Raw genomic sequence first — 19,508 nt, 5'->3', positions numbered from 1 at the left:
CGACCATGAAGCGAAGGCTACTAATAGATTACTTCCCTTTGCTGTAAGCTGTCACATGCTGCTATTTGTATTATTCGGACTGGTTTTCTTATCGATAATACAACCAGTTACATGTCGTACTCTGGAAAGTTATACATTGGAACATATAAGTTGTGCGGCCATGTGGTCTAGTGGTATGACACTCACTTTCGGATCGGAAGGTCCTGTGTTCGAGCCTCGCGTTCGGCGCATAGTTGAGTCCTTGGAAAAGGCTCTTTACTCACATTCTCTCACCGTACTCAGTTTTAAAATGAGTACCTGGCCGTTAACAGCGCTGTCTGTGTCGGAATAATTGTAATATCGCCTAACAGGCGTTATGTTCCGTCCTACATGTTAAATGTTGCTGTTGACCAGGGACCCCTTGTAAAGCGCTTTGAGCAAATTTAGTGGATATTGGGCTATATAAAGCTGAATTAATTTTTTTTTAATAACCAAAATTTGGCCAGAAAACTCGACCTTCAAATAACGATTGATTTAACCCTCTTCTTACCACCTACAGCAAAATCGTCACATTTGTTTCTACACTATTCTACATTTTTCTTATTCAGATTTATTTTGTACATCACAGACTTTAATGAATGATCTTTGTTTAATTAACCCCCACCTTACCAACCGTTGAAAAATCGTCACATTCGTTATGATACAACCAACATTTTTCTTATTCAAATTTCTCTTGTACATCATAAAATTTAAAGAAAATGAACAGTGTGTTGTAGAGTTTGTTTTGCTACAGAAATTGTTTATCGCAAGAACTTTACTGCTATTGTGTTTGAGTGATAAAAATACATTTTTGTGTTAGTTGGATGTGAAGTTTTGGGGAAAATCCTGAAAATGGATTGTAAGGAGAGAGTTAATAAGAATGTAAAGTCGTTTTGTAGAGAGCTTATGTATATATATATATATATATATATATATATATATATATATATATATATATATATATATATATATATATATATATTAATACCTATTGTAGTTATGACAGTATTCAATAAATTAACGATTCAGAGCATTATAAATCAACTCACATTTCGATGGATTTGTACTCGAAATGTTCATTGTCAGTTTTGTTCCTATATTATGACTGTTGTTCAATGTTTTGTTCTTTACGAATATGATTGTGTTGTTCAATGTTTTGTCCTTTACCAATGTTGACTGTGTTGTTCAATGTTTTGTTCTTTACCAATGTTGACTGTGTTGTTCCATGTTTTGTCCTTTACCAAATAAGTTAGCCAACTCAGGACACGCATACTCTGGAACAAAACGCATCCTCAAAAAGGTTAACTTGAATGGCTTAGACATGCTTGGTTGATTATGAATTTCCTGAAAAAAGACGTGGTCAGTTTTATATCAATCTTTAAAATTATGTTGGTGTCATACACATTTTTCAGATCTTTATAATGATGATGATGGTGGTGATGATGATGATGATGATGATGATGATGATGATGATGATGATAATAATAATAATAATAATAGATCTTTATTGTCCTTAAATATGGCAATTTGTCATTTAGTTACACTTGTTATACCATTATTCGATAACTATAACATTGAACAGATGTTTCACTCCTACTTATTCTCTCTCTCTCTCTCACTCACACACACACACAATCTCTCTCTCTCTCTCTCTCTCTCTCTCTCTCTCTCTCTTCCTATCTTTCTTTCACTCGTGCGATATAAACAACATAAACATATTGATTTCGTTTTCAATTTGTTACAAATGAGGCAATTTGCCATCAAATATTAACAGCATTATCAATTGGTGAATTATCTAACGCCATATCTTGTTTCCAGCTAAGTTATACTTGCTGCATTTCTCGAGACAGCAAAATACAACGCTTTTTATTTTATCAATGCAATCTGAAAATAGTCTTATTGAATTTAATTCATATATACTGGTTCATCATGACATAGCAATAGTTCCCTGTAAAACGTCTCGTTTTGAAATTGTTGAAAAATATAAATCAAATTAATGACACTTAACTATATGTAAATGATAATGACATAAAAATATGAAAATGACGATAAAAATGGGATAAGCATACTCGTAAATTGATACATTTTGTATTATATCAGCAACACATTCCAATTGCCTTTTATTTTATATACAAACCGATACTTTTCTCAAACAGCGAATATTAACCTATTTTTATTTGGAATCGATACTCCACTAAAGTCATACCTTCAATATATTCTGATTGTTTTCAAAAACGATCTCTCTAATTTGGGAAACAATTCTCTACTAAATTATACATTCAATTTATTATCATTGGTTTCCATTACGATGTCCCAATATTTATCGATACATTTCAATATTATGGATTACAAAACCACATAAATTATCTACTGGAACAAATAACATCATTTCAAATTGTTTATTGGTGGAACGAAATTGACGTCAATCAATATTTTTTTATTGTTTTAAGCCGGCCATTTTTATGAGTAGTTCTCACTTAACTGTAGTAATCAAACTATAAATTTTCAATGGCACACACCGATTTTTGTGTTGGTAGGTTCTAATCGAATGGCGAATGTTGTGAGTTTAAAAAAACCCAACTAAACACATAGCACGACTTTGCCGTTTATTCCACGTCTAGACAAAACTAAAAGTAAACATTTCAAAAAATTTAAATAATATGCACGCGTCATTTTCGACTGTACAACTGAGCATAAAGATTTTAAAATCAATTCCCTTGAAGAGAATATACTTATTTGGAATGATAAAGATTTTTTCTACTTTTCAAAATGGGAAAAAAGTATTAAGAATGAGCATGTACATAGTTTTATTCAACTATCATTAACCTGTAAAAACTTAAAACATTAGCTTTGATACTGCCACTATAATTAGTCTCAGAAAAATGTAATAAATAGGCATGGGGTGAAAGTAACCCGGGTAAACTACGGATATAGTCGGTGTTAGGGTTGAGTGAGTTAAGGCTGTTGAAAATCATATATCGATCGAAGAAGATTGAATATATAGAAGATAATCAGTGAGTGTATTTTATTACGGTTGTTAACTTATGTTATAACAAAACCTATATTGACGCGAGTTTTACGAAGCATAAGTACACGGTTTTGATATAACGAATGACGTAAGAAACATTTAATAAAAGACATTTTAAAGCTAAATAGTTAATCATTGTAGGTGAAATATGAGAAGATATTTTTATGTTTTCACCACAGTCTTTATATACATATAATATTCAAAGTATTATATTTTATTCTATATACTGTTTATTTCTTAATGCAATCCTCAAGAAGTGATTAAAAGGAATAAAGTAGATATCAACAGGAATTACCCATGTGCAATGGGATATTAAAGATGTTACATTTTCTTTATTTTAGAAAATTTGATGTAATAAATCTTCACACCACACGAGCTGTCAACTTCTACACTCACAGAATCACCCTATTAATTATAATTAAATTATACAGAGGTCTGCAAATCCAATGATTTTCTCGTCACACGAAAATATTAAACAGCTCTTATAGCTGTCTAAGGACAAAACCTTTACAATACGATAAGTAATGAATAAAACAAGTTACAGTCCTACTTCTAATTGAAAACAAAAGTAAATATGATTTATTATGTTTTAAACAGTATGATACATATTCACATGTTTTCTTATGTTTCATTAACAAAGAAAAACCCACAATATATTTTTATTGTTGCATTTCTTAACTTCGTGGCAGCTGAGGTCGTAACCGCAATGGCTGTCTCTCGGGTCTTGCTGGTAGGGGTGCCGTTTGAAACAATGGTGGGGTTGGACAGCTGTTCAAATGTCCGTACTAGGAAGGGATAGAAATCTGATTTGATAAAGATATAAACATGCCTTTAGATTTTTCCGTGTTAAAATTTCTTGACCTGTCCTTGGGACTGGAGTGCCCTCAGACAGGAATAGTGATAGGGTCATAATAACAGATTAAAATATTATAATGGGCTGAACAAGCCTAATAATCTTTAATAAAATAGTCTAACACATGAACGTTATACGTGTCAACTCATGAATATTTAGAGCAATATATATATATATATATATATATATATATATATATATATAAAAATAAATATATATATATATATATATATATATATACATATATATATATGTATATATATATATATATATATATATATATATATATATATATATATATATATATATATAATTCTAACGCCGATATAGCATAAGGTAAAGAAATGCTAGGTACTCTGGCCACAAGAGATACTGAACTGCACCAGATAAACTAACTAGAAAACCGCGGCATTGAAAAACATTTTTACATTACATGTAACCTCGTCATATTGATCTCATGCATATCAACCTCATAGGAATAGAGACGTAAAATTATGCAGAAAAGCTGTTGATATAGACTGTAGATCAGAAAGAAATTTAAGAAAGTTAAGTCAATGTAATCCACTCTCCCCTTATTAATGAATATCACACCACTGAACAGGATAAAAACATGTCCGTCCTTTAAGCTATTTTTGTGGAAGAGGGGGTTTGATGGGTTTTTATAAGGCTAGCACGTCCTGTTTATTCTCATATACGAGTAGCTCTTTTTTTGAAGATAGGGTGGTGGGAAGTGTCTTCCAATTGTTCACACTCAATTATATATTGTCCTGTATTGATGGAGTTTGAGGGATGAAGATAGATTAGGAATTTGCTCTCGGGTAAGTGTGAAATTTGCGTCCTTTGCTTGGGGTAGAATAGGGAAATAGATTAGCGGAAGAGTAGCGTCCCTTGATTGGACGTCACCCATATTCTGTGACGTCACCGGCGGAAAAGTTATTAGAGAGAGAACGTCATGTTGGTTGTGCGCATGCGTCTCTCGTCCTCGCTTCCGCCCACAACCAACATGACGTTCTCTCTCTAATAACTTTTCCGCGGTGACGTTACAGACTATAGTTGACGTCCGCTAATCTCATTCCCTATTGCGTGTCAACTGGAAAATGTCATATCGATATATCCAGTTCTGACACCATGTTGTCCAAAGTTAGCAGATTTGGGGTTAATAAACTTGAGCAAAGGTAATAAAACGAAAGTGGTCTCGAACCCGGTAACTTCGGGGTGCAATACCTTAACCACTCAGCCACCACGTCCCCCGATCAGATGTAGTTCTGACAGTGATCAATAAATTCCCCCATTTAGAGTGTTCTGTGCTGCTATTTTGCTTTTTTACGCGTATCCACGCTCCACAAAACACCCTAAATGAACCACAGATCTACTCTCCTTCAAAGATGATGGGAAATGGATAGAATATCACACCACTGGTGTCGAAATGACAGTAGTGTTGGAAGGAATGTGAGCTGATTTTACTCATATATATATATATATATATTGTAGCATCTACTTTACTGGAAACAACAAACAATGAAAGCAATGTGTAGTGAATTTTATAAATTTAATGAGTTCTCTCGTGTTTACGTTTTGTCTGATCTGACGTGTAGAGTAGTCTTGCAGTCAGCAGTATGTGGTAAGTCTTCGTAGTTCGTAGGAAACGGAGATCGCCACACATGCCCCCCAAACACGGACTAGTCATCTTCGTAGTACCGAGGTCGTTTAATGGTACGTCCTGAGCGAGATAGCTTCTTAGTAGGCACTACGTTAGTATCATCAGAAGCAGTACGGGAGTTTTGTATGTTTCTGTTCGATAACCTTCTGTTCGTATTCGGTGGGCGTCCACGACGAGGTGGGGTGGCAAGGGAAACTGGTTGCGTAGAATCGACAAATGCAGCTTTAAGTCGGTCGATTGAAATCCGTTCTGCTTTGCCACCAACATCGATCAGGAATTGTTTATCTCCAGGGGTTATGACAACATAGGGACCTGTATACGGCTTCTGAATGGGTTCTCGGTGGGTGTCAACACGGATGTAAACATATTTTGCTGACATCAAGTTCTTGGGTAAATTTGTTTGATGATAGCCGTGATGGTGTGTTGGCCGTGGTGAATGAAGGGACACGTTTTGCCGAAAGGTTGCCAAAAAGTCTTTAGCGTGGAAGTCTGAAGGATGGTCAGGTATAAACTCTCCAGGGATTGTTAAAGGTTCTCCGTATACTAATTCAGCTGAAGAATGACCGATATCATCCTTAGGTGCAGTTCTTAAACCAAGCAGAACCCAAGGTAGCTCATCCACCCAATTTGGAGTTATTAGACGAGCTTTGAGGGATGATTTCAAGGACCGATGAAACCGTTCAATCATGCCGTTGGACTGAGGGTGATACGCAGTTGTGTGATGAATCTGCACACCAAGTTGACTGGCCATCTGTTTCCATAGCGTGGATGTAAATTGTGATCCCCTGTCAGAAGTTATATCAACAGGAATACCAAACCGCGAGATCCAATTGGAGATCAGGGCTTTTGCACATTCTTCTGTTGTTGTGGTTTGTAACGGTATTGCCTCAGGCCATCGGGTGTTCCTGTCAATTATAGTAAGGAGATGGGTGAACCCCCTTGACTGAGGTAATGGTCCAACGAGGTCAATGTTTATATGTGAGAATCGCTTTCCTGGGACATGGAATGTTTCTAACCGTGCTCGTATATGTTTTTGAATTTTCGAAGATTGGCAGTTGTGACATTGCTTAACCCATGCTGACACTTCTTTCTTAAGACCATGCCAGATAAATTTCTTGCTGATAAGTCTGACTGTGGCCTTAACTCCAGGATGACTCATATTGTGAATAATTTCGAAAACCGGTCTTCTGAAGTCGGTAGGAACGATAGGTCTTGGGTAGCCGGTTGAGATGTCACAAATTAACTCTGGACACGAGTCAACAGATGTTTTGACGATTTTGAGGCTTGTTAATGCAGTTTTGTAAGCCTGTATGTCAATGCTATTTTCTTGGGATTCCGCCATAGCTTGATAGTCGATGCCAATTGAGACTGAGTTTGTAACTGCTCTTGAGAGACAATCTGCAACAGTGTTGTTTTTTCCAGAAATGTGTCGGATGTCAGTTGTTAACTCGGATATGGCAGATAAGTGCCTTTGTTGACGAGCTGACCATGGTTCAGTTGATTTGGACATGGCATGGATTAATGGTTTATGGTCAGTAAAAATAGCGAATTGTCTCCCTTCAATGATGAAACGGAAATGACGGATGGCTAAGTGAATGCCAAGCAACTCCCTATCAAAGGTACTGTATTTCTGTTCAGGTTTACGTAACTGCCTGCTGGAAAATGTCAATGGTTCCCAATTACCTTGATGATTAAGTTGTTCAAGGACAGCGCCCACAGCTTGGTCGGAGGCGTCAGACGTTAAAGCGAGGTTTAATGGTTTATGGTCAGTAAAAATAGCGAATTGTCTCCCTTCAATGATGAAACGGAAATGACGGATGGCTAAGTGAATGCCAAGCAACTCCCTATCAAAGGTACTGTATTTCTGTTCAGGTTTACGTAACTGCCTGCTGGAAAATGCCAATGGTTCCCAATTACCTTGATGATTAAGTTGTTCAAGGACAGCGCCCACAGCTTGGTCGGAGGCGTCAGACGTTAAAGCGAGGGGTGAGTTCAAGCAAGGATGGGCTAACATTGTAGCGTTACTTAGTGCATTTTTACCGTCAGTAAAGGCTTTCAACATTTCTTGCGTCCACGTAAGTGCTTGACGTTGTTTTTTGACTTTCAAAGCACTATATAGGGGTCGAAGTATTTCAGCTAGTCTCGGAATGAAACGATGGTAAAAATTCAACATCCCGAGGAACTCTTGAAGTGACTTGATGGTTTTTGGTTGTGGAAATTGTTTAACAGCCTCAGTTTTTGTCGCCATTGGGACAGATCCAGAATGCGAGATGTGATGGCCAAGGAAGTTAAGAGATCTCACACCGAAAAGACATTTCTCAAGACGGATAACGAGGCCTTGGTTTCTAAGTCTTTCGAATACGATTTTGAGATGTTCCATTTGTTCTGCCTCAGTTGAACTTGCAACCAGAATGTCGTCTAAATAACAAAATACGCAGTCTAAATCTTGTAAAATGGAGTCCATTAAACGTTGGAATGCTTGTGCTGCATTTTTTAATCCAATGGCATTCTTAAGAACTCCCAAAGGCCTAAAGGGGTTATCACTGCCGTTTTTGGGACGTCTTCTGGAGCGACTGGAATTTGGTGGTATCCTCTGACAAGGTCGATCTTCGAGAAGATGATTTTACCGTCTAAGTTTGCTGTAAAATCATGAATGTGTGGGACAGGATATCGATCTGGTATAGTAGCATCGTTAAGTCGACGAAAATCTCCGCAGGGACGCATTGTGCCATCAGCCTTGGGGACCATGTGTAATGGGGAAGCCCAAGGGCTCTTTGATTTTTGAATTATGCCCATTTTCTCCATTTCCAAAAATTCCTTTTTTGACCACAAGAGTTTTTCTGGAGCCAGGCGACGAGCACGTGCGAATACTGGGCGACCTTTGATTGTGATGAAATGTTGCACGCCATGTTTCACAGTTGCCGTTGAAAATGTTGGTTGAAGTAGTTCTGGATAGTTATTCAATAATTTTCTGAATGTATTGCAGTTCGGCTCGAGTGGTGAGAGTTCGGCGTTTGCGCAAACTGAACTTACTGAACAAGGTAGTGCGAAAACGTTTCAGCGTCGATAAGGCGTCGACCACGAATATCCACAAGCAGATTATGATGACGTAGAAAATCTGCTCCAAGTAGGGGACGCTTGACATCAGCTTTGATAAGTCGTGCATTGAATGAACGCGATCCAATACGTATGTTAGTTTCAAAGCATCCGTATGTTTTTATTGTAGAACCATTAGCAGCTTGTAATGAGAGATCAGAGGAACCCAAGCTTTTGTCTGATGCAGAGGCGGGTGTGACAGATACTTGAGCCCCAGTATCTACTAAAAAACGTCGGTTTGAATTTTCATCGACGACGATGAGTTGGAGGTTTTTTGATGTGGGCGCGTTGGCTGAGTAAGAATCCGGGTCGACAGCAGAATTTACTGTTGACCGGCTTGGCGTTTCCCTGGTTCTTGTTTTTCTTGAATGAATTGAAGAGTTTGCATGTTTGTGCACATCGACGGGCATTTGAACCAAACCGTTGATGGTACCAGCAGAGGGAATCTATTTCACTGTCATGGTTGGTGTGTCAACTTCACAAGTAGTATGAGAAATTGAAAAGGAGTTAGAGTTTGAGTGAGCAGCGTAGAAAAAATTGTCAGCTTCTCTGGCAAGTGCCCTGTAATCATTCAGGTTGGACGAGTTTGCTAATGGAAGTCTGATGTTTGCTGGAAGTTGTCTTAAGAATAACTGTCTGAAGAGCAGACAGGGTTTGTGTTTGCCGAGGAGCACTAACATCCTGTCCATTAACTCAGATGGCTTTAAGTCGCCCAAACCATTCATGTTGAGTAGAGATTCCGCTCTCTCTGTTTCCGAAAGGCCGAACGCAGACAGCAGGAAGTTTTTCAGTATTTCATATTTACCTTCCTTGGGTGGTGATGATAGAATGGCAAGGGCTCTAGTTGCTGTGTCTGAGTCTAAGGCAGCCACTACATAGTAGTACTTTGTTTCATCGCTTGCTATATCACGTAAGGCAAATTGTGCCTCGCTTTGTGCAAACCACGCTGAAGGACAAGTGGTCCAAAATGTGGGCAATTTCAATGCTACGGCGTCGATAGACATGTTTATTATTATGTTCTTGTGAAGAGTTGAACTGGTAAATAGTAATAATAATAATATATATACCTATCTCTTAAATTGTTTTAAGTCGGGGTCACCAATGTAGCATCTACTTTACTGGAAACAACAAACAATGAAAGCAATGTGTAGTGAATTTTATAAATTTAATGAGTTCTCTCGTGTTTACGTTTTGTCTGATCTGACGTGTAGAGTAGTCTTGCAGTCAGCAGTATGTGGTAAGTCTTCGTAGTTCGTAGGAAACGGAGATCGCCACAATATATAATTTGTTATTTTTCGTACGTCAAAAATGTTTCCTGGACTATAATTGTAACAAAGGAAGATGGATCGTGTTTGACCTTTGTGTTGGATTTAAAGGCCTGACACGATTTGATATCTATTTGAACAACAAAAGACTCACATTATTCGTACATGGATAACAACCACACTTTAGAGGAGAACGTTTTCACTTTACAGACTGACCAATTCATCAGCAATGACGATTTCCAAGTCATCAAAAAAGGTTTAGTTTTCACACAGATGTTCTTCTCAATTCTTGGAGTCATCACAAACGCAATCAACATCCGCGTCTTTCTAAAGCAAGGTGCGACAACTAGCAGCACGAACATTGCATTTATGGGCCTTTCAATATTTGACTTTTTTAGTTGTTTCATGACAATCCCACTTCAAGTTTGTTCTTTTGTGGATATTATAGAAAACTGGAGACAAGGTTACATTTGTGAACACTACAATGCTTATCCTATGATTATGTACGCTGCTTTTTATAACAGCAGTATCTGGACTACCGTGTATCTATCTATAGAGAAAACTCTATGTGTTATGATTCCACTAAAGATAAAACATATCCTAACGCCTAAGGTTACATTCCGTATAATAATGTTTATTTTTATCTTATTCTCCATCAATCGTATACTATACATGGCTTCTACGAGAATTTCTTGGTATGTTGACCCGGAAACAAACTTGACATTACCAGACTTCATTGAATCGCCTTTTGCAAATAGCTTCGTTTATTACAACAGTTTGATATCGACTACAATACTATCGTCAGTTGCAATCGTTATCGTCACAATCGCCACCATCATCATGATCAACAAACTTAACACGTATCAAAAATGGCGTACGAAAAACGCAAGTGTGGCTTTATCATCATCGGCAGCATCGTCAGACAGTTCTTCAGAGACTAAACGTATGTCTTCAAAAGACGCGGAGATGGTCAAATTCGTCATCACAGTGACGTGTATATTCGTTGCCTGCCTGACTATATCTCACATTCCTGCCACCGTTATTCTCGCTATCCCGGGGATTTCCGTTTCCGGATCCAACAGAAACATACTCAGTGTGAGCTACTACATCCGTTTCCTGTTCGTTGTCATTAATTCCTCCATCAACTTTTTCTTCTACATCCGGGTCTCCACGCGTTATAAAACGTCCTTTGTCGAAGCGTTTCCAACATGTTCACGAATGGTTTCAATCCCGCAATAAAGACAAGGTATGCTCTAGTTCTCAGCTTTCCAAGTCTTTTACACACGTACAACTTTTCCAATAGTCGTAACAATACATTAAAAGTACACCTATCATAATAAATGTCTCACAGATGGTTCGAACATTAGATTGTACAACTTTTGAGCAACAAAGGAAGCAATTCAAACTGACAATGCTTTATCGCGTATTCCACAACCTAGTAACAATACCACAAAACAACTTCCGTCCAGTAACAACGAGATTAAAAACAAGGTGACACGATCTAAGAATCACAGTGGCGCCCTCCCGAATACAAAGCCATGAACAATCGTTTTTTTCGCTCTTCTATAATCTTGTAAACAATCTACCACCAATCGTTGTGAATCCATTCACAACGAAACAGTTTAGTGATAGGTTCTTCCCTATTATAGAACACAAATACATCCCGAAATATAAAACATCAAGACGCCTAACTTAGCCACAATACACCTGAAGTGGTTTGAAAATTAGTGACCCTTCGTCTCAAAACGGTATTAAGTCGGGATGACTAAGGTGCTGAAAATTGTGTTTTTAGCCAGAAATATCAGACTTAAGTTGAGTTTGTTTGCTTTATAGAGGAGAAGGAATATCATATTTTACTGTGCTAAATACCAACGTTTCATATTTTGACCAGTTTGGCGTTAATTTGGCTTTTTAGTATCTGGTCCATCCCGACATAATACCGTTTTGAGACGAAGGGTCCCGTTAAAAGAATAAAGAAAGAAAGCGAAACATTAATATACCGTGTGCTAATAAATATAATATCTAAGTCAACTCAACACAAATTAGACTTTACCTTTATAGAGTGAATATATTGTTTCATGCCGGTATGTTTCTGACATGCCCCCCACCCCAACGTACACCCTTGACATCGGTGGACCCTTTAGAAATGTTGGTATATCCTAGGGTGTACAAAACACCCCATTGAAAAGCTTTGCTCTTGACAAACACAGGTCATGGGACAGAGTGGGTGAGAGAGCTAGAGATTGGATAGTAGTTGGTACGTTTTATCGGCAAGTACGATCTCAAAATATTTCAAGATTGGACTTGCCGCATGACGCTCCAAATGCTTTTTTGTCGTCAGACTGTATGTGTGGTCCAGCAATATGACATCGCCTTCGGATAGAAAAGTCCAGTGTTCGAATCACACTCTGAGCGGCGCAAAGTTGAATCCATAGAAAAGGCTCTATACTCGCATTCTATCACTGTATTCAGGTGCAAAATGTGACTCCTCGTCTCAAAACGGTATTATGTTGGGATAGACCAGATGCTAAAAAGACAAATCATAGTTAAACTGGTAAAAAATATGAAACGTTGGTATTTAGCACAGTAAATATAATATTCCTTCTCCTCTATAAATCATATAAACTCATCTTAAGCATGATATTTCTAGCTACCAATTCCATTTTCAGCATCTCAATCATCCCGACTTATTACCGTTTTGAGACGAGGGGTCACAAATGACGTAGAATCTGGAAAAAAAAATATATCGTCAAACAGTCAACATGTCTCATCCTACATTTAGGTTTTGCTGTTGGCTAGGGACCCCTTGTAAGGCACTTTGAACATGTTTAGACATGTTTGGTCAAAGTGTATCCGCCCCGTTTTGGATAGAACGAAGTCGACCACACTCATGTCTTTGTTATTGTTTTTTGCCGTCCACCTCTATGAGTAATTTTCACTAAACTGTATTAACCAGACTATAAACGTTTATGATTACAAATAGTTTCTTTGTGTTTGTAATAGTTCCGGATGGCAATGTTGTGAGCTTCTTAGACAAGTGTATACTATTTATATGAGCGCCCCCTCCCTTCTTTTTGATATACAGGAGTACGAGTGTCATATCTGGAACATAAAACTAACAAAATGTGACCCCTTGTCTCAAAATGGTATTAAGTCGGGATGATTAAGAGGCTGAAAATGGAATTTGTAGCCAGAAATATCATGATTAAGTTGAGTTTATAATATGCTTTATAGAGGAGAAGAAATATCATATTTTATTGTGCTAAATACCAACGTTTTATATTTTTGACCTATTTAACTATAATTTGACTTTTTAGCACCTTGTCCATCCCAACATAATACCGATTTGAGACTGGGGTCACAAATATTCTTGAAAATGTGGAAAAGCTAGAGGAAACACAGGAACCGTTGTTTGCAATGGTTATAACAAAAAACAGAAATCTGCATGGTTTTGACATGTGGTCAGACTTGACAGCTTGCTTGTGCAAGACAGTCATTCAATCGACGGTGGAAGGTCAACGAAGAAGAAGAAGAAGAAGAAGAAGAAGAAGAAGAAGAAGAAGAAGAAGAAGAAGAAGAAGAAGAAGAAGAAGAAGAAGAAGAAGAAGAAGAAGAAGAAGAAGAAGAAAAAGAAGAAGAAGAAGAAGAAGAAGAAGAAGAAGAAGAAGAAGAAGAAGAAGAAGAAGAAGAAGAAGAAGAAGAAGAAGAAGAAGAAGAAGAAGAGAAGAGAGAAGAGAGAAAGAAGAAGAAGAAGAAGGAGAAGAAGGAGAGAAGAAGAAGAAGAAGAAGAAGAAGAAGAAGAAGAAGAAGAAGAAGAAGAAGAAGAAGAAGAAGAAGAAGAAGAAGAAGAAGAAGAAGAAGAAGAAGAAGAAGAAAGGGAAAAGTGACTGGATAACATCAAAGAATGGACAGGATTGGCGATGTATGATCTGACAGAGAATTCCAATGACCGAGAAGTGTGACACTGTGTTGTGTAAATGTTGCTGCTCGAAGCTCGAAGAAATAAATACTAACGTGAAGTTGAATGTAAGCTTCAATTTAATTACAAAAACAGATACTACGGCACTACCACATCATCTCATTCATCTGTGGTGTTTCAATCATCCTGTTTTGTTGATAAAGGGGAAACCCGAAACGTTCATTTGATATGTTTTTGTAATTAAATTGAAGCTTACATTCAACTTCACGTTATTATTTATGACACTGTGTTGAGAAGACTTCATACCGGAAGTCACCCTGACAAACGCCAGTCATGGGACAGAGTGGGTGAAAGAGCTAGAGATTGGATAGTAGTTGGTACGTTTTATCGGCAAGTACGATCGCCGGAAGTCCCTCTGACAAACACAGGTCATTGGATAGAGTGGGTGAGAGATCGAGAGACTGGATAGTAGTTGGTACGTTTTATCGGCAAGTACGATCGCCGGAAGTCCCTCTGACAAACACAGGTCATGGGATTAGAGTGGGTGAGAGATCGAGAGATTGGATAGTAGTTGGTACGTTTCTTCGGCAAGTACGATCTCAAAATATTTCAAGATTGGACTTGCCGCATGACGCTCCAAATGCTTTTTTGTCGTCAGACTGTATTTCAAAAGTTGTATTAATATGTTCATAATGCTTTTGAAATTGGCTAAAGAAGGGTTTTATTCTCAAAACATTCCTTGTTAGTTGTTATTTTTTAAAAACCAAAGCTGTTATATTCCTTTTTCTTTTGTCAAACCTGCCTTAGCGATCACCCCTCCATAACGATCATCTCTATATAGCAACCACCTCTATATAACGACCACCTCTACATAACAACCAGTTCTGTTGACATCTCTCTATATTCAACCTCTATATAACAGAAACCTCCTTGACACGACCAAGACCATCTAAAGTCATGATCTTAACAGGCAGATACCTGGCTATAGCGACCACTTGAACTGACTACCACTTATTTGAACGTCGCTGTCACTGGTCAAAGCCGATTCCTTGTGACAAACCTAACATTTATAAGTTGTAAATTGTGCAATGGAGCTATGTAGACGTCCATTATAGTCATTCTGCTATGAGGCTTTTTTTTAGTCTGTATGTTCGTTATTAGTGGTAGTAGTAGTAGTAGTAGTAGTAGTAGTAGTAGTAGTAGTAGTAGTAGTAGTAGTAGTAGTAGTAGTAGTAGTAGTAGTAGTAGTAGTAGTAGCGTATGGCTACACCTCCAAATGTATTTCGTCAACCCTGCTTCTAAAGTCTTTCTGCGCCCTAAGGATGGTTTCGTAGCCACCTTCTAGTTTAGTGACTGGACAGTGGAGGAAGATGTGATCGCTGGTCTCTGGGGCTGTCTGGCATTTCTGGCAGGTATCACTGTTTCCAAGTTTCCATCTGCACATATTTGATGCAGTTCTGCCATGTCCAGTTAAGAGGCGGTTTGAGGAAATCCAGTATTTCCTGGCGTTATTGAATGCAGACACTCTTTTGGTTGGATCTTTAATGATGTGTCCTCCTTTTGGTGTTTCCCTGTTCCACATTTCTCTCCAGTTTTCCTCCACACTGAAGTCTGTACTTTCGTTATTGATGGCAAACCGACTTTAAATGTATCCACTTTGTAATGACATTTCCTTTTCAGGTATTTTTTTTACAAAAGTGCGAAAGGTAAAAAACGAACGCGAATTAGATTGAATTGTCAGCCTGTCCCTGCAGGTAAAATGAAATATCATCATAGATGCAAAATCAACACCTCGTTGTTCAGAATTGACGAAGACTCGTATGTGTGATTGGAAACGTAACGCACCTGACCTCCGTTCCTCATTAAAAAATAATTGGGATGATGATTATGGTGATGATTATGATGATGATGATGGTGATGATAATGGCATTAGGATGACTGAGAAGATGACATGATAGAAGAACACACTAGATGGCATGAAGGCTTTTCATCACTTGTGAGAGTCAGGAAATTCCTCGAGAAAGATTTTTATTAAACTCAATACTGAACATTTACAATACTGAAGAGGTGTTGATGGACAAGAGACTAAAGCAAAGACTATCACTTACTATTTCAAAAAGAAATGAAAATGACACCGAACGATACAACTCACAACTCTTTTCCACCCAAAAAAGAGAGAAAATATATAAAAACCAGAAATTTGAAAAAAAATAATAATAACAACCAACACCCCACCCCCAAGAATCAAAACAGAGAGTAAATAAAAAAAAGAGAAAAAGTACAAAGCAAACCCAAAATAAAATTTTAACCCCCCCCCCCCCAAAAAAAAAAAACAACAAAAAAAAAACAAAAAAAGAAAAACAAAAAGAAGAAATAACAGCAATTAAACAAAACAAAAAGAAACAAAAAAACAAAAAAAAAACAACATCTTTTTATTATTATTATTATTATTATTATTATTATTATTATTATTATTATTATTATTATTATTATTATTATTATTATTATTATTATTATTATTATTATTATTATTATTATTATTATTTATTATTATTATTATTAGTCGTATCATCATCTGCATTTTTACCTTTTATCATCATCGTCATCATCATGATTCTCATCATCATCATCATCATCATCATCATCATCATCATCATCATCATCATCATCATCATCATCATCATCATCATCATCATCATCATCATCATTTTCATCATCATCATCATCATCATCATCATCATCATCATCATCATCATCATCATCATCATCATCATCATCATCATCATCATCATCATCATCATCATAATCATCATCATCATCATCATCATCATCATCATCATCATCATCATCATCATCATCATCATCACCATCAAATATATAATAATTAATAAAATAATAATAATAATAATAATAATAATAATAATAATAATAATAATAATAATAATAATAATAATAATAATAATAATAATAATAATGATGATATAATAATAATAATAATAATAATAATAATAATAATAATAATAATAATAATATAATAATAATATATAATAATAATATATAATAATAATAAATAATATGAATGATGATAATATAATAATATATATAAAATAATAAATAATAATAAATAAATAATAATAATAATATAATAATAATATATAATAATAAATAATAATAATAATATTAATAATAATAATAAATAATAATAATAATAATAAAAATAATAATAATAATAATAATAATAATAATAATAATAATATAATATAATATATAATAATAAATAATAATAATAATAATAATAATAATAATAATAATAATAATAATAATAATAATAATAATAATAATAATATAATAATAATAATAATATATAATAATAATAATAATAATAATAATAATTAATAATAATAATAAATAATAATAATAATATAATAATAATAATATATAATATATAATATAATAATATAATAATATAATAATAATAATAATATAAAATAATAATAATAATAATAATAATAATATATAATAATAAATAATATAATAATAATAATATATAATAATAATATAAAATAATAAACAAATGATGGCAGGCAATAAGCGCAAATACATTTAATAAAAAAAAAAGTTTAAGAAAGTGTACACCATCCCCCCCACCCCTTTTCTCCAAACGACCCCAACCCCAGTCACTACACCTGTATGTAACGGCCACTTTGGTCATTGATATTGGGTGGTCTTTATAGACAGTTTTGACTGTACTGTTTGATTATATGATAAATGGTCTGTAAATGGAAAAGAAGTACCGTCAAATAGGGTGACTTTGGCTAGTTGGGTGACTTTGCCTCAATCGATGTTGAGCACTTTGAGTATTCTCAGCTTGTTGTAGTCATTTTCCTCGTTAGAGGATTTAATTTTTCATCAAAAGAAATAACTGGCACAAATCTAAAAACAAACTAATTTGTCCAAATCAATAGAAGCAAAGTCACCCCTTAAGGCAAAGTGACCCCAGTTTTGACTTTTCATGAGAGTGGAGGTGTGTATCCGGGTGTGAGACATACTTGTCAAAGTCCGGATATCGGTTTTAGGTTACTCTTGGTTTTCTTCTTACGAAGTACTTAGCCTCTGCACGACGACAACGGTGAAACCCGTCGCTGACTGTCCATCAACATCCATAGAGGGCGGCTATCCTGCTATCCATAAAGCTGATGACGACTACATCAAATGGCTGAATGAGTCACTCTTGGAGGTGTGAAGACCATACGACACTACTACCCCAGTTGAAGGTACCTTGACTTTTCGCCAGCAGTAATTTCTAATTGAGCTTTTGTGTAATGCAATATCCACGTGATCAAAGCGCTGTACAATGGGTCACTGGCCAACAGCAACATTTAACATGTAGGACGGGACATGACGCCAGTTAGGCGAAATTATAATTTATTTTCGGACAGAGACAACGCTGGTAACGGTCAGGTACTCATTTTACACCTAATTGATTTGGAATAACTGTGTGTCTGAATTATGACAACTGGATGTCTGATTTCGAACAATTGGGTGTCTGAATTGGAACAACTGGGTGTCTGAATTAACCCTAACCCTATTTCCGGTCAATGAATGTGAGCAAAGAGCCTTTTTCAAGGCGGACTCAACTATGCGCCGAGCGAGGCTCGATCCCTGGTCCATTCGATCCCAAAGCGAGTGTCATAACACAAGACAGTAATGTACTGACGTAACAAGCACTGTTCATGCCTGATGAAACAAGGGGTTCCATTGTTAAGTTATTAGAGCACTCGCTTCACAGACAAAATGATTGGCATCGGTCAAGGTTAAAGTTGAGCTTTTGTTTTGACTCCCCTGTCCTCTCAGAAGTAATTGGCTAGCTTTGACCCTAGCAATGATTGGGTAGATAAGTCTGTTACAACTCGCGGAAATTACTTTGGGATAGACGTGCGTCCTATCTAAAGGATAGCAGGTAATTACCTAATTTCGTGAACGCTATAGAAACCAGGATAAATTCTGCCTACATTAGTTTTATAATAGCTCTTAAGAGCATTGAATCTTTTTGAAAAGGGTGGTCATTTCTCTAACAATCGACATGCATTTATTTGTAGGTCAGATAACCCCAATTCCTTATTGGCTCATTGTTGTAATGGGAATAAAAATGATCCAAAATATTGTCCATTTCGACAACGTCACACTAGGCCCATAACTGGGTTTGGATGTCAGACCTGTATATATTTACAGGTCGGTTACGATTCTCAAAATAATAAGAATAGCTTTCTTGCAAAGGAAAGTAATGTTTTATTCCGAAGAAATTTTAAGTAATTAGTAAAAACATTTAGAATTAAAATTGAAAACAAGTAAACATCAACAAAAACAAATACAAAATAAAGCAAATAGAAAAAAAGTCATTATTAAATTTTAACACCCCGATGTCTTAATTGGAACAACTGGTTGTCTGATTTCGAACAAATAAGTGACTGATTTGGAACAACTGGTGTCTAAATTGGAGCAACTTGGTGTTTGGTTTTGAACAATTGGGTGTATGATTTGGATCAATTAGGTGTCTGATTTAGACCAACTGCGTGTTTTAATTGGAAGACCTTGGCGTCTGATATCGAACCACTGGATGTCTGATTTGGAACAACTGGGTATCTGATTTGGAGCAACTGAGTGTCTAC

At 36.2% G+C, this 19,508-nt stretch overlaps 3 protein-coding genes across 3 annotated transcripts; 1 reads left to right on the top strand and 2 right to left on the bottom strand.

Moving 5' to 3' along the window:
* Positions 1 to 3,065: 3,065 nt before the first annotated feature.
* Positions 3,066 to 12,900, top strand: LOC144960478 (uncharacterized). The gene is made up of 2 exons (XM_078893589.1): positions 3,066 to 3,134; positions 9,993 to 12,900. Exon 2 carries the CDS (start codon positions 10,086 to 10,088, stop codon positions 11,157 to 11,159), a length of 1,074 nt encoding a protein of 357 aa, XP_078749715.1. The 5' UTR covers positions 3,066 to 3,134; positions 9,993 to 10,085; the 3' UTR covers positions 11,160 to 12,900.
* Positions 3,368 to 9,065, bottom strand: LOC144960750 (uncharacterized). Its single transcript, XM_078894043.1, has 5 exons — positions 8,593 to 9,065; positions 6,642 to 8,132; positions 5,703 to 6,344; positions 4,333 to 4,417; positions 3,368 to 3,451 (listed from the first exon to the last, which is right to left on the bottom strand). Exons 1-5 carry the CDS (start codon positions 9,063 to 9,065, stop codon positions 3,368 to 3,370), a joined length of 2,775 nt encoding a protein of 924 aa, XP_078750169.1.
* Positions 9,102 to 9,659, bottom strand: LOC144960749 (uncharacterized). The gene has a single exon (XM_078894042.1). It carries the CDS (start codon positions 9,657 to 9,659, stop codon positions 9,102 to 9,104), a length of 558 nt encoding a protein of 185 aa, XP_078750168.1.
* Positions 12,901 to 19,508: the final 6,608 nt, after the last annotated feature.

This window comes from Berghia stephanieae, chromosome 15 (assembly GCF_034508935.2).
Source record: "Berghia stephanieae isolate SIO BIC M18660-M18661 chromosome 15, UCSD_Bste_1.3, whole genome shotgun sequence".
Lineage (NCBI taxonomy): Eukaryota > Metazoa > Mollusca > Gastropoda > Nudibranchia > Aeolidiidae > Berghia > Berghia stephanieae.
Note: the sequence above shows the minus strand (reverse complement) of the source record. Positions and strands in the feature narration are given on the sequence as shown.